Source organism: Eublepharis macularius, chromosome 17, assembly GCF_028583425.1.
Source record: "Eublepharis macularius isolate TG4126 chromosome 17, MPM_Emac_v1.0, whole genome shotgun sequence".
Lineage (NCBI taxonomy): Eukaryota > Metazoa > Chordata > Lepidosauria > Squamata > Eublepharidae > Eublepharis > Eublepharis macularius.
In genome coordinates, this window is record NC_072806.1 from 2,830,536 (window position 1) to 2,843,643 (window position 13,108).

The 13,108-nt window shown below is 47.1% G+C and overlaps 1 protein-coding gene across 3 annotated transcripts in view; it reads left to right on the forward strand.

Annotated features, from left to right (window-relative positions):
• LOC129344858 (Golgi integral membrane protein 4-like) overlaps positions 1-13,108 on the forward strand; it is a 63,341-nt gene that overhangs the window by 23,370 nt on the left and 26,863 nt on the right. For all 3 annotated transcript variants that reach the window (XM_055001765.1, XM_055001764.1, XM_055001766.1), the window contains 5 exons: positions 45-195; positions 4,545-4,627; positions 7,233-7,385; positions 8,960-9,262; positions 11,122-11,279. In XM_055001765.1, the coding sequence (XP_054857740.1) occupies positions 45-195; positions 4,545-4,627; positions 7,233-7,385; positions 8,960-9,262; positions 11,122-11,279 (848 nt within the window). The remainder of the gene's footprint in view (positions 1-44; positions 196-4,544; positions 4,628-7,232; positions 7,386-8,959; positions 9,263-11,121; positions 11,280-13,108) is intronic.

Here is a 13,108-nt window from a genome sequence, read left to right on the forward strand (position 1 = left end):
CCCTCCCCAAGTGTGTTTCTTTTGATTTTTTTCTCTCTGCTCAGAACCAGCACGAAGACGTTAAGAAGCAGCTCCTTGATTTGCAGCTGCAACACAATGGGTTGAAATTGGAGCATCGTAAGGCGCTGGAAACCCACAGCCAGAAATATTCGCAGCTCCAGCGGGAGAAAGAAATGGAAGTCGTTGGTTTGCAAGGTGAGCGTGAGAGCCACAGAAGGAAGGAGAGAGGGAGCAGCCCGGAGTTGTACCCTCTGATTCAATTCAACTCACGAGTCAGGATTATCTGCTCCTTAGCCCGGCCTGCACCCTTTCCTCCATCGGCTTTCTTCAGCCATTTGGAGCAATTTATAGGGTTGCCAACCTCCAGGTGATGGCTGGAGATCTCCCAAAATTACAACTGATCTCCTGGCCGTAATGATCAGTAGCCCTGGAGCAAATGGCTGCTTTAGAGGGTGGGCTTTGTGGTGTTATACCCTGCTGAGGTCCCTCCCCTCCCCAAATCCTGCCCTCTCCAGGCTCCACCCCCCAAATCTCCAGGAATTTCTCAACATGGAGCTGGCAACCCTATGCGAGACTCTTTCCACCATGCACTTGATGCAACTTACTTGAGCATCAAATGTGCTACAGAAAGAGGCTAGGGGGGAAATGCTCCCAGTGGCTTAAGGACACAATCGATATTTTATATTATTACTGGAATTAGGTTGGCTTTAGATCCTTTTGTGATGATTTCATTGAAATGACTTGCAAACTCTGGTGTTGGGGATCTCAAGGCCCTCGCTGAGAGTCGCTGCTCATGGCAAAGATGCTGGTTGCATAAAATGGGAGAACAGAACAAGGACACGCGAAGCGGCCTTATCAGGAATCAGACCATTGGTCTGCTGAGGTCGGTCTGGTCTGCTCAGATTGGCAGCAGCCCTCCAAGAGCTCAGGAAAGCGTCTTTTGCATCACCTCCCACCTGATACTTTTAAGCTGGAGATGGCAGGAACCGAACCTGGGACTTCCTGCGTTCAAAGCAGTTGCTCTAGCGCTGAGCTGCAGCCCCTCCTCCCTGCCAGATCGGACCAGTGGTCAGTCCAGTCCAGCATCCTGTCTCACACAGCACGTGCACCTTCCAGTTGTCCACCAGTGGCGGGCGATCTCCCAGGGGTTTGCCCCCTTGCCTGCCAATCACTGGTGATTGGTGGGAGGTGGCACGCCCCCTGGAGATTACCTTCCTGAAGTGATGTCATTGCACCGGCACACTTCCGGTTGGCCCATGATGATGATGATGACGACGACATTCGATTTATATACCGCCCTTCAGGATGACTTAATACCCACTCAGAGCGGTTTACAAAGTATGTTGTTATTGATGTATTGTCGAAGGCTTTCACGGCCGGAGAACGATGGTTGTTGGGGGTTTTCCGGGCTGTATTGCCGTGGTCTTGGCATTGTAGTTCCTGACGTTTCGCCAGCAGCTGTGGCTGGCATCTTCAGAGGTGTAGCACCAATCTTTTGGTGCTACACCTCTGAAGATGCCAGCCACAGCTGCTGGCGAAACGTCAGGAACTACAATGCCAAGACCACGGCAATACAGCCCGGAAAACCCCCAACAACCATATGTTGTTATTATCCCCACAACTAAACACCCTGTGAGGTGGGCGGGGCTGAGAGAGCTAGAAGCTGTGACTAGCCCAAGGTCACCCAGCTGGCTTCAAGCGGAGGAGTGGGGAATCAAACCTGGCTCTCCAGATTAGAGTCCCACACTCTTAACCACTACACCGAACTGAAGTGATGTCATGGCGCCGGCCATGGGTGTGCTCTCATGCTTTGTTGGGGCCATTTTTTGGCCCCAAGCGGGACAGAATTAGCCCTGCACAAGGTGTGGGAGCATACCTCTGGCCAGCGTGGTGACAACACTTCCTGGAAGTGATGTCATCATGCAAGCACCTGCAGCACGTAAAGAACACCATGAGAAAGGCTCAAGGTAAGTGCCAGGTCGCCCCTCCCGCCGGGATGGTATATGAACCTGACAACCGTACACAGCTGCCACACAGTTACTCTACAGGACCAAGAAATGGCACACAGGCTTTCCCCTGAGGTTGCCTCCTGGCATTGGCATTCAGAGGTCCCCTGCCTGTGTCTAAGGAGGCTCCCTTCAGTCCCCATGGCTTGTAGTCCTCGATGGACCTCTCCTCCAGGAATCTGCCTACCTCCATTTTGAAGCTGTCTATGCCAGTGGCCGTCACTGTATCCTTTGGCAGTGGATTCCTCATTTTAATCACTCATTGAGATCCAATGGAATGTGATCGATTGGCTCAGGAAGGTCTTTGTTTGGGGGGGGATGTGAAATGGTCGATTGGACTGGATTTGTACAGCTGAGATACGGCAAAAGGGCCTTGCAATGAACCGAGGGAGAGATGAGCTTTGAAGTACATTGGAAGAGTCATTCGAAACTGTTTTCAATTAGAAGAACAGCTGTTTTCTCTTTGGTAATGGAGGAATTTAATAAGGCTGAGCTGAGTGGGGAGGGCTCGCTTTACCAACAGCTTCACCCCCTGCTAAGAGACTCCTTTTTTTGTTGGGAGAGCTTGATAGAGGGCAAAAAGGTCCCCAGCCCAGCCCATTCAGGCAGCTCCCCCACCCCAAAAAGATGCCCTGTCTCAGCATTGGTTCCCCAGGAAAGAAAAACAATCTCTCTCCAATTTCATTTGGAAAGCAGCAAGAACAATCTTTTCCCCTCACAGTGGCCAGTTTTTCCCGAAAAAAGCTTTTTTGCAGCTCCAGTGGGTTGCTGCATTGGTGCCAACCACATACCCGCCCCCCCCCCCATGATAAGTCAGTCATCTCTTCCTGGAAACAGTGAATTTATCCCATAGCTGAGATTTGGCTATGTGATGATGTCACTGAGGGTGAACGGAGCAAATTCAGGCAAGAAAAGGCATTCCCTTACTCTGGGTTGGCTTGGCTAGCCCTCTGCAACACACTCACGTAGCTAAATGGCATCGGCTATAGACTAACATCCCCGTTTCCAGGAGGAGAAAACTGGGCCAATTCCAGACGACTAACCTGAAGGCGCTGCATGCCGCCATGTTCCGGATTGCGATGGAGAAAACACGAAATATCGTGTTTTCTTGCGTGAGTTTGGCGCGACATCGCACCAAACTCGCGCAAGAAAACACGGTATTTCGTGTTTTCCCTGTCGCAATCCGGAACATGGCGGCATGCAGCGCCTTCAGGTTAGTCGTCTGGAATCGGCCCTAGTTTGGACAAAATGGCACCAATCCAACAGCTGACTGAGGCTGAGGATTCCTACAAACTTGGGCAACGGGTGGTAAGGGGGAAGGGTTTAGGGGATGTCTCAGCTGCCCTGAAAATCCCCCCTTTGTGGAGGATAAGTGGCTGAGCCATATATTTTAACAGTATAAAAAGAAACATGTATTTACTGTAAAACAAAAGGTAGCAAGCCAAGCTACACAGGGGAAGGAATCAGTTGTCTTCTTGATGGTATCCTCTGGGGTGATTTGGTTTTGCAGAGAAAGCAATTGTTTCCCCTTCTCTTCAGAACTACTGAGTGTGAAAGAAGGCACATGTCTTGCACATAGAGTTGCCTGCTCTGGATTGGGAAATTCCTGGACAATTTTGGGGGTGGAGCCTGGAGAAGGCAGGGTTTGGGGAGGGGAGAGACATCAGCAGGTTATAATGCCATAGAGTGAGGGCTTTTTTTCAGTGGGAACGTGGTGGTACGGAGTTCCGGCACCTCTTTAAAATAGTCACATGGCTGGTGGCCCCGCCCCTGATCTCCATGCAGAGGGGAGTTTAGATTGCCCTCTGCACCGCCGAGCAGTGCGGAGGGCAATCTAAACTCCCCTCTGTATGGAGATCGGGGGCGGGGCCACCAGCCATGTGACCATTTTCGCCGAGGGCAATTTAAACTTTTTAAAACTCCCCCCTTGTTCCAGCTGACCCAAAGTGACGTCATTGTGTGGTCTTGAGTTCCACTACCTCTTTTCCCAGAAAAAAAGCCCTGCATAGGGTCCACCCTCCAAAGAGGAACTGGTTTCTATTGTCTGGAGATCAGTTGTAATTTCAGGAGATCTCGAGCCACCACCTGGAAGCTGGCAACTGTACCACTCAGTCTCTGTATATGGTGCCAGTGGAGGGAAATATATCATGGGGTGAGATGCAGAGGGAGAGGAACTGAAGTGAGGAGTGTGTGAGGTGTGTGTGTGTGTGAATCACCTCTCCTGCAAGAATAATTTGCATCCTTGTGTCTGACAGAAGTAATTTAGCCTTTCATTTCCAAGCATGAAAATTCAGAGCAGGTATACACCTGAGAAACCGAGCTGTGATCCCTGAGGTCAAATCTTACTTTTCTTACACATTTGCTAACAGGCCTTAGGCAAACTTGACAATCTCAGCCCGCCTCCAACATCTGCAGTGTGGGGATAACAACATCAGCCAACCTTACAGGGCTGTTATTAATATAGCTACAGTGTGGGGATAATAATATCAACCAACCTTACAGGGATGTTGTTAAAATGGCCTGGTGTATTTTCTGTAGATACGGTCTACAAACTCCGGGAGGAGAGCAAACTGCTTCGAAAGGCCCACCAGGATGTCCACTCGCAACTTCTCAGTGCTCAGGTAGGCAGCACTTGGAATTTTCTGTACCAAAGTAGGATGGCGATTTGTTCGGCCAGGCATCGGCAGCAGGCCCCTGAAGACGCTGCTTGTTCTCAGGCCGGAACAGTCTCTCCTTCCTCTTTGCAGGGAGGGATTGTTCACGGAGCTTTGCAAATAGGGGCAAAGTGTTCCCCAGTGCAGGATCCAAGCGGACCAAATGCCAGAGGGTCTTTGACTAGATCTTCCCAAAGAGGACTTGCAACCGCGTAGGGTCTTTATTTTGGATTGGGCTGGTGTGGGAAGAGAAGAAAGGATAGAAGTCTCGCTGGCTGAAACTGACCCGCTGTCAGGGCTTCCTGTCTGTTTTTCTTTGAAGAGCTATTCAGCTGTGCAGGGGAGCTTGTTTCAGTTAGCGAAACTATGCAGGAGGTGGGGATGGGTTCTTCCTTCTTCTCCCCTCCTTGTGCAACACGGGCCCAAATCAGGCCCTTCAAAGACTGTAATTCAGCTTTGAAAGACACTGGGAGGTCTCTGATCTCCGTCCCGTCTAATTTGACCCTTATTGATGACGGTAACCGTCACCGCTACTCTGGACAGTTCATTCCTACCTCCACATCCCATTATGCTAGAACGAGGGCAGGGAAAGCTATGGCCTCGTTCTGATTGGCTACATGGCACTGTTGTGAATCTCAGTGGGATTTGGCTTTGTGAAAACCTTTGAGGCCAGATCCGAGGACGGGTGATGCTTCCTGGCTTTGCTCTCGGGGCAGTGTGGCAAAGAAAAGAGGGGGAATGGTGCTAAACAGAAATGGGCAGCATTGTTTCTGCCTCGAGGACCGTGGCGAACTATTATTTATTATTTATTTATTTTATTCGGCTTACACGCCACCCTTCCCGCAAGTGGGCTCAGGGCGGCTTCCAACAAGATCCAGAGGAGTTCGCTGTTAGTCTCTGTAGTTGCAAAATCTGACGAAGAAAGCTGTGGTTCTCGAAAGCTTACACTGCAATAAATTCAGTTAATCTTAAATGTACTACTGCACTCTCTACTGTTTTCCAACAAGATATACAATTAAAACATACAATAAAAGCATTATAACCACTTGACCCAAATAACGTGAAAAAAAGTCCAAGTGCCACTAAGCAAATCAGGCTACTGCAAAATCACTATAAACCAGGGGCACTGCCATAATATAAATCCAGGGTGGCTGCAAAAGGACGGCATGGCGGTTAGAAGGGACAAAATGTTGGCTCCTAATCAGGTGCAGCTCAGGGCAACAGGTGAGCCACAGGTGACTTCTGTGAAATCTATTGCCTCCAAGACCTTTCTTTTGAATCAGTAATGTTCACTGTGAAACTTTGGACTGTGCCTTAGTGGGTAACCTTGACTCTGACAGAGTTGGGTGACGATTTTGGGGGATCGGTACTCCTTGAAATCCCTTAACTGGGTCTCTAGCATTGGTCCTCCTTGTAACACAGCATGCCTTCCTCTACTGACGAGCAGCGCGACCCTAAGCAAGTTCCTCAGGATCTTGGGGGCGAATGTGCAGTTGTCAGACGCGCTTTTCTGCTGGCAGCTGCGTCTCAGTGGAAATCTGCTGCAAAATAGACATTCTGTCTGAAAAGACACATCAGCTTCTGTGCTCCATTTCAGAAGAACCCAGAAAGGCTAGAGCGCGCAGCTGTTGAATGGGAGCGTTTTTTAAAGAAAATAAAGACAACCCGTTTTTTTAAAAAGTGTATTTATTCTGTTCACCGTTCACTTTAACTCCTTTTGGCAGATGGTTCCTGAAAATGCCCTGGGGATGTTTTTCTTATTGCTTGTTGTGCTTTGAATGGAAGCAGCACATTGTGGCTGACATCCGGGAAGGGAAAGGTTAGGCTAGAACCTTCCTCCTTGAAGTGTTTGGGTTTTTAAAAACATTTCTTTAAAAGTAGGGGAGTTTTTAAAAAAATGGCCTCCTTCACCTGCAGCACAAAGTGGTACAGTCCTGTCCACAGTCTCAGGATTGTACCATGTGATTTTGCTGCATTGTACAGACTGTAACAAAGTCTTCGGGGAGAATGTTGTAAGGCCAGCCAGTTCTGGGGTTGCTAGTCTCTTGAGGCTTAGACCCTGAAAACTCGGGGGTGGAGTCTTGAAATTAAGGGGTGGTGCCTTATGGAGGGGCGGAGCCTCATGTCTGGTAAGGGCAGGGGATTCTATTAGGGAAGGAAACTCTCTCTACCTGGAGGTACATGGGGTAGAAATGTGGCGGAGCCTGAAGTGGTACAATCCAGTTTATTGCTAGGCTAACCTCAAGTGGGGCAAATTTTAAGGCCATTCGGAGCCAAGGCTGCAGAGATTTCGATCATGACACCTTGGAGGTGGAGCCTGAGAGCTAAGTGGTGGAGCCTCATAGGGTGGGACTTCGAGATGTCACATGGAATGGCGGCATTGATGGGCATACTTCCACACTCTCCTGCAAATGGTACCACATGGTATCTTTGCAGATGTGTCGTTGCAGTCAGGTGGTTTTGAAGAAATGGACTGTTCGTACACACCCCACCCCCAGATAATATGGAAACAAATGATGCACTAAATACAGATCGTAAAATGTGACCGTAACTTTTCTTGCCATTCTTGCAGGCCCAAATGGACGAGTTCAGACAGCTCAAAGAAACACTTCAAAAGATGCCAAGTTTCAAGGAAGTGGGAGCAGCCAACGGGCAGCACCAACCGGTCCTGAAAGAGCGGTCCCAAGGACCAGCCCCGGGCCTGCTGCAGCTGCCCCAAGAGAAGGTGCGGTATTCCTCCCTGAAATCCTAAGCTTGTCACCCCAGCTTGCAGCGTTCTTTCTTTTAGGACTGATTTTTGTCTCCCTCCCCCATGTAAACATGCGGCTGCCAAAGAAAAGATTCTCTTGTGCAACTTTGCATGGCCTCAGGAGCTCTTTTGAATGATCAGGCAGCCCACATAGCTAGGTAGCGGTGGCATGCTAGCACAATATCCTCAAGGGCTACAGATTCCTGGGTGTGCAAACTAAACAGGTGTGGCTGTTTTGCATTGCTGAAGCACACTTTGAACGAGACCACCCACGCCAAGTGGCACTTTGAAGCACTTGGCATGGCCAGCCTTGTGTTTAAATTGGGTCTGTTTCTCCTCGGATTGCCTGATGGCAAGAGGAGGTAGTGAGGGCAAGCGAGGGCAGGAAAAGTGCAACAGGCAGAGCCAGTGGGGCACCTTTGTAACTTGACAGCGAGCTCCTAATGCCTTTTGAAAATATTCAACGGGAGGAATAAGTCCACCCATTCAGTAAAGGCAGCATTGCCTCTTGAGGCCAGCCTGATGATAATATAGGGTTGCCAACCTCCAGGTGGTGCCTGGAGATCTCCTGGAATGACAGCTGATCTTCAAGCTACACAGATCAATTCCCCTGGCGAAAACAGCTGCTTTCGAGGATGGACTCTATGGCATTGTACCCGGCTGAGGTTCCACCCCTTCTCAAACCCTGCCTTCCTCAGGATCCACCCTCAAATCTCCAGAAATTTTCCAATCTGGAGTTAGGAACCCTATGAGAATGTGAGAAACGGGTGGAATAGTTTTGCAGCTGGATTTGAGTCTAATGGCACCTCAGAAACCAACAAGATTTTTAGGGATAAGCTTTCAAAAGTCAAAGCCCCCTTCTTCAGATACTAAAACTCCAGAATGCTGGAGTTTGCGACTAGAACTGGGGGAGACCAGGCTTTGTCTTTCATAATCAAGATCACGATCATGAACGATCATGATCACAATCCCAATCACAATAATCTTTTCAATCTTTCTTGAAATCTAAGATCCTTTTAACTGGAAATGCCAGACAGGAACCGACCTTGGGACAAGCTGCATTCCAGCGGTAATCTTCACAACAGCTCTATAGGGTAGGCCAACCTAATCATAACAACAACAACAACAACATTCGATTTATATACCACCCTTCAGGACAACTTCACGCCCACTCATAACGGTTTACAAAGTATGTTGTTACTACCCCCACAACAACCACCTTGTGAGGTGAGTGGGGCTGAGAGAGGTCTGAGAGAGCTGTGACTGTCCCAAGGTGGCTTCAAGTGGAGGAGTAAGGAATCAAACCCGGTTCTCCAGATTAGAGCTCTTAATTGTCCAGATTAGAGCTCTTAACCGCTACACCAAACTGGCTCTCAGTTACCCAGAGGTAACCTTAGGCCAGTAATTCTCTAGCACCCTTATCTACCTGGTTGTGAGCATAAAATGGAGGCGAATCATTATTATGCATGAAAGGCAAGAATAAAATGTGAGCTGGGTAGTTGCTATATGCCTGCCCGCCTATCAGCTGTCACCCCTGCCCTTCTCTCTAGGCCTCTGCAGGCGATGAAGCAAAACAACCCCTCGGCCCCCTAGAACAGGCTGCCCCTCCCAGAGAGATCGCCCTTGTAGCTCAGGTTCCGGATACCAAACACCAGGAAGAAAAGAACCTTCCTCGAGGCCAAGTTTCTCAAGGCAACGATGGACCCAGGCTGCAGGACAATGTGCCACCAGGCCAGTTGGCACCCCCCCACGAAGCTCGCCTGCCTCTGGCACTTTGGCCTCCGCCAGGCCAAAGGGACAGCCACGTCATCCGTTTCACAAGGACGGTGAACAGCCTGCAGAGCCCGAGCCAGGTAAGAATAAACGGGAGAGGTTCCAAATATTCTGGGCCGGAGACTACATGTTGACGTGGCATGGAACGCTCCCCTGTGTATAAATATTCTGCTCCTCCTTTGATGCCGGCTGTTGACCTGTGAGCCAGAACTGGAGACTGAGCAAGCTCCTGGACCAGAACTAGGAATGTTTGTGCTATGCTGCCCCTTTTGGTGAGCCAGAGAACTGCAGATTAAAAAGTCCTGTGGGACTGAATAATTACAGCGGTAACGTGTAGCAGTGGTAGAGAGTGCCCTCAAGTCACAGCTGACTTATGGTGACTCCTGGTGGGCTTTTCATGGCAAGAGACTCACAGAGGTGGAAAGTGGTTTGCCATTGCCTGCCTCTGCAACCCTGATCTTTGTTGGAGGTCTCCCATCCAATTACTATGATAACATTCTATTTATATACCGCCCTTCAGGACAACTTAATGCCCACTCAAAGAGGTTTACAAAGTATATTATTATTATTTATTTTATTTATTTTAATTTTATCATATTTATATTCCACCCTCCCCGCAAGCAGGCCCCACAACAATCACCCTGTGAGGTGGGTGGGGCTGAGAGAGCTCCAGAGAACTGTGACTAGCCCAAGGTCTCCCAGCTGGCTTCAAGTGGAGGAGTGGGGAATCAAACCCGGCGCTCCAGATTAGAGTCCTGTGCTCTTAACCACTACACCAAACTGGCTCTCTACTAACCAAGGCTGACCCGGCTTAGCTTCTGAGATCTGACAAGATCAGGATCACTATAATATATGTGCGTTCACAATTTTGTAATGAAAACTTTTGGACTGTACATAGTTTCTGGTGGACTGTACAGTATTTATGATCCAATGAGCCCCTTTGAGGTACCCAATTTATTTATTTACCCAAGCATTCGTTGAATGTATTAGGTTATTTTATTTGCTCCCTATCTCTCTTACTCTTGGGGAACAGACTTTTAACTCTGTTTTTATGGATGCTGGCTTGTGAGGCTGCTATGTTGTTGCATTGGCTTTAAATCAATTCTGCTTATATTTTGTTAGTGGGTTTTGTGTCAGCTGTTTGGCTCCCTGATAACCTGACGGTTGCAGGTAGGGCATGTAGTGGAGAGTGCTGTCAAGTCACAGCTAACTTATGGCAACCCCTGGTGGGGTTTTCAGGGCAGGAAAGGCATAGAAATCTTTAAAATGGGAGCAAAATTAAATTTTGATATATTTTTTCCTTCCCTTTTTACCCCACTGTGCAACCATTCCTGCATGTAATTTGAGTAAGGTCTCTCTTCGGGCACAATGTTTAGGCATGTCGGAGAGAAGACAGACAGGTGCTTTTTCTCCCATGCTTGAGGCCGTTTGTAGAAGGGGGTAGTGGAGCTATCCACTGGAGATGCGTGCAGGCATGATGGAAGAGTGCCTGGCTGGCATCAACAATGTCAGCTGTTAAACCAGGCGCTGTTAAATTAAACCAGGCACTGTCATTGGAACAGTCCACTGAGCTCCGGTTAAGATCCCTTCATGCTCACCTTAATGTTTGAGTTGTGCCATCCCCCGCCATGAGTTTACTTTGTCAGGCATTGGAAGAGGTAGAGTTGGCAACTCTGGGTTCAGAAATTCCTGGAGATTTGGGGGTAGAGCTTGGGAGCTCAGCAGGGATTGGATGCTGCAGAATCCACCCTCTAAAGCAGCCATTTTCCCCAAGGGGACTGATCTCTGTTGTCTGGAGAGCTGTTGTAATTCTGGGAGATCTCCTGGCCCCACCTGGAGATTGGCAGCTCTAAGAAGAGGGTTTTTCCAGCCTTGCCACTGGAGATCAGTTTTAACTGGAAATGCTGGGGATTGAACCTAGAGCCTTCTTTTCCTGTAGGATCAAAAGGTAATGAAGATTATGCAAGGAGAAAGTGTAGAAAAAGCGAATTCTCCAAGGATTGCGCATGGCTACAAACTCCAGTCTGCTTTGGAAAAAGCACAGGCTTTGGAGAAAGAACCCTCCAGGGGAAACGAGCGTGAGCCCGAGGTGCAGAGGTAAGTGTCCTCAGGTCAATGGCTGTCAGCTAGAACCTCCCTCCTTTAGGGTGTGGCCATCATCTTCATCTATATGTTTGTGACATCAGGAACAGCATTGGGTTATTTTTTCAGTCTGCAGCTCTTATTGCCAAGAAACTAGTATAAGTATCCAGTTTAAAAAGCATTTTGCTGTAGCTGGCATTTTGCTTTGGATGCAGCAGGGGAGACCTGAGTTCGAATCCTCGCTTTGCTGTAAAGTATGCTGGGCAACCTTTCTCTCTGCCAGCCTAGTCTACCTTACAGGGTTGTTAGGAAGATCAAACAGGAGTGGAGAGTTATGAGTGCTGGTCTGAGCTCCTCAAAGGAAGGATGAGATCAAAATGCAATAAATAGAGGTTAGATGGTTTGGTGAGTTTGCCCTGCAAATCAGATTGAACCTAGAGCCTCCTTTTCCTGTAGGAGGTCTGTTGGCCACAAGGTAGACTCCACTTGAATTTTTTTTTGTAAATTTTTTTATTGGGTTAGTATCAATTATTTTCACATTACAATCAATTCTCCCCTTTACCAATTTCTAACCCCCTCCCTTCCCCCCCCTTTTTATTGACTTCCAACAGTTTTCCAGCCCTTTGTCCCTTTTCCCTTACTCTTTATATATTCCTCTATCTAATCAAATATATATTCTCCTTTTATTCTAAGCAATACTTCTTTGACTATTTTTAATACTCTGTACCCATAATAGATAAACAATTTATCCCATAATTCCGTTTTCAAATATTTCTGAATAACATAAACTATATAAACTATATAAGCCATACAATCATATATATCAACCAACTTAACTTATACTCTATATATTATTCATTCTATTTTCTTCTTTCTGTTTTAATTATATTAGTTTACGTTAATATTTTATATATGATATCAATCAATTTGACTCATATATACCTTCATATTACCATATTCAGTTTGGTACATTGTACAAAATCAAAAAGAAAATATTATTAGTTAGTCAATCCTTATAGTTAACCCTTGTGGTTAGTTATTTTCTATCAATATTCTATTTATTATTCTATATATATCAATCTAGTAACAAAACTGCTTAGAGATTCATTTTTACCTCTTCTCCCCCCCGGTAAAGTCACCCCCCTCTACATTTTATTATATTTCAATAGTTCTCAAACTGCCACAGTTCTCCTCCCACCTCCCATTTCTTCTCCAAATATTGTTTCAGCTTCTTCCAGTCTGTGTTGAACTGTCCTGGGTCCAGATTTCTCAGTTTTCTTGTCATTTTATCCATTTCTGCCATATGCAACAATTTATAAATCCAATCTTCAATAGTTGGCACTTCTTGTACTTTCCATTTTTGCGCGTACAAAAGTCTAGCTGCAGCCGTCATGTAAAATATCAACGTCCTATGGTGGGCTGGAATTCCCTCCATTCCCAGGTTTAGTAGCAGGAGTTCTGGGTTCTTATTTACTTGAAATTGTAAAATCTCACTCATTTCTCTTATTATTTCCCCCCAGTACTGCCTAGCTACCTCACAAGTCCACCACATATGGTAGAGGGAGCCCTCGTGCTTCCTGCATTTCCAGCATTTATTAGAAGTATTCAAATTCCCTAGCGCAATCTTCTTTGGTGTCATGTACCAACGATAAATCATCTTGTAAATGTTCTCTTTAATGCTGGTGCATGTCGTTATCTTCATTGTAGTCTTCCACAAGTATTCCCATGTCTCCATTGTTATTTCTTTGTTGAAGTTTATGGCCCATTTCACCATTTGTACTTTAACTATTTCATCCTCAGTATACCATTTCAACAGTACTTGGTATACCTTGGATATTCTTTTC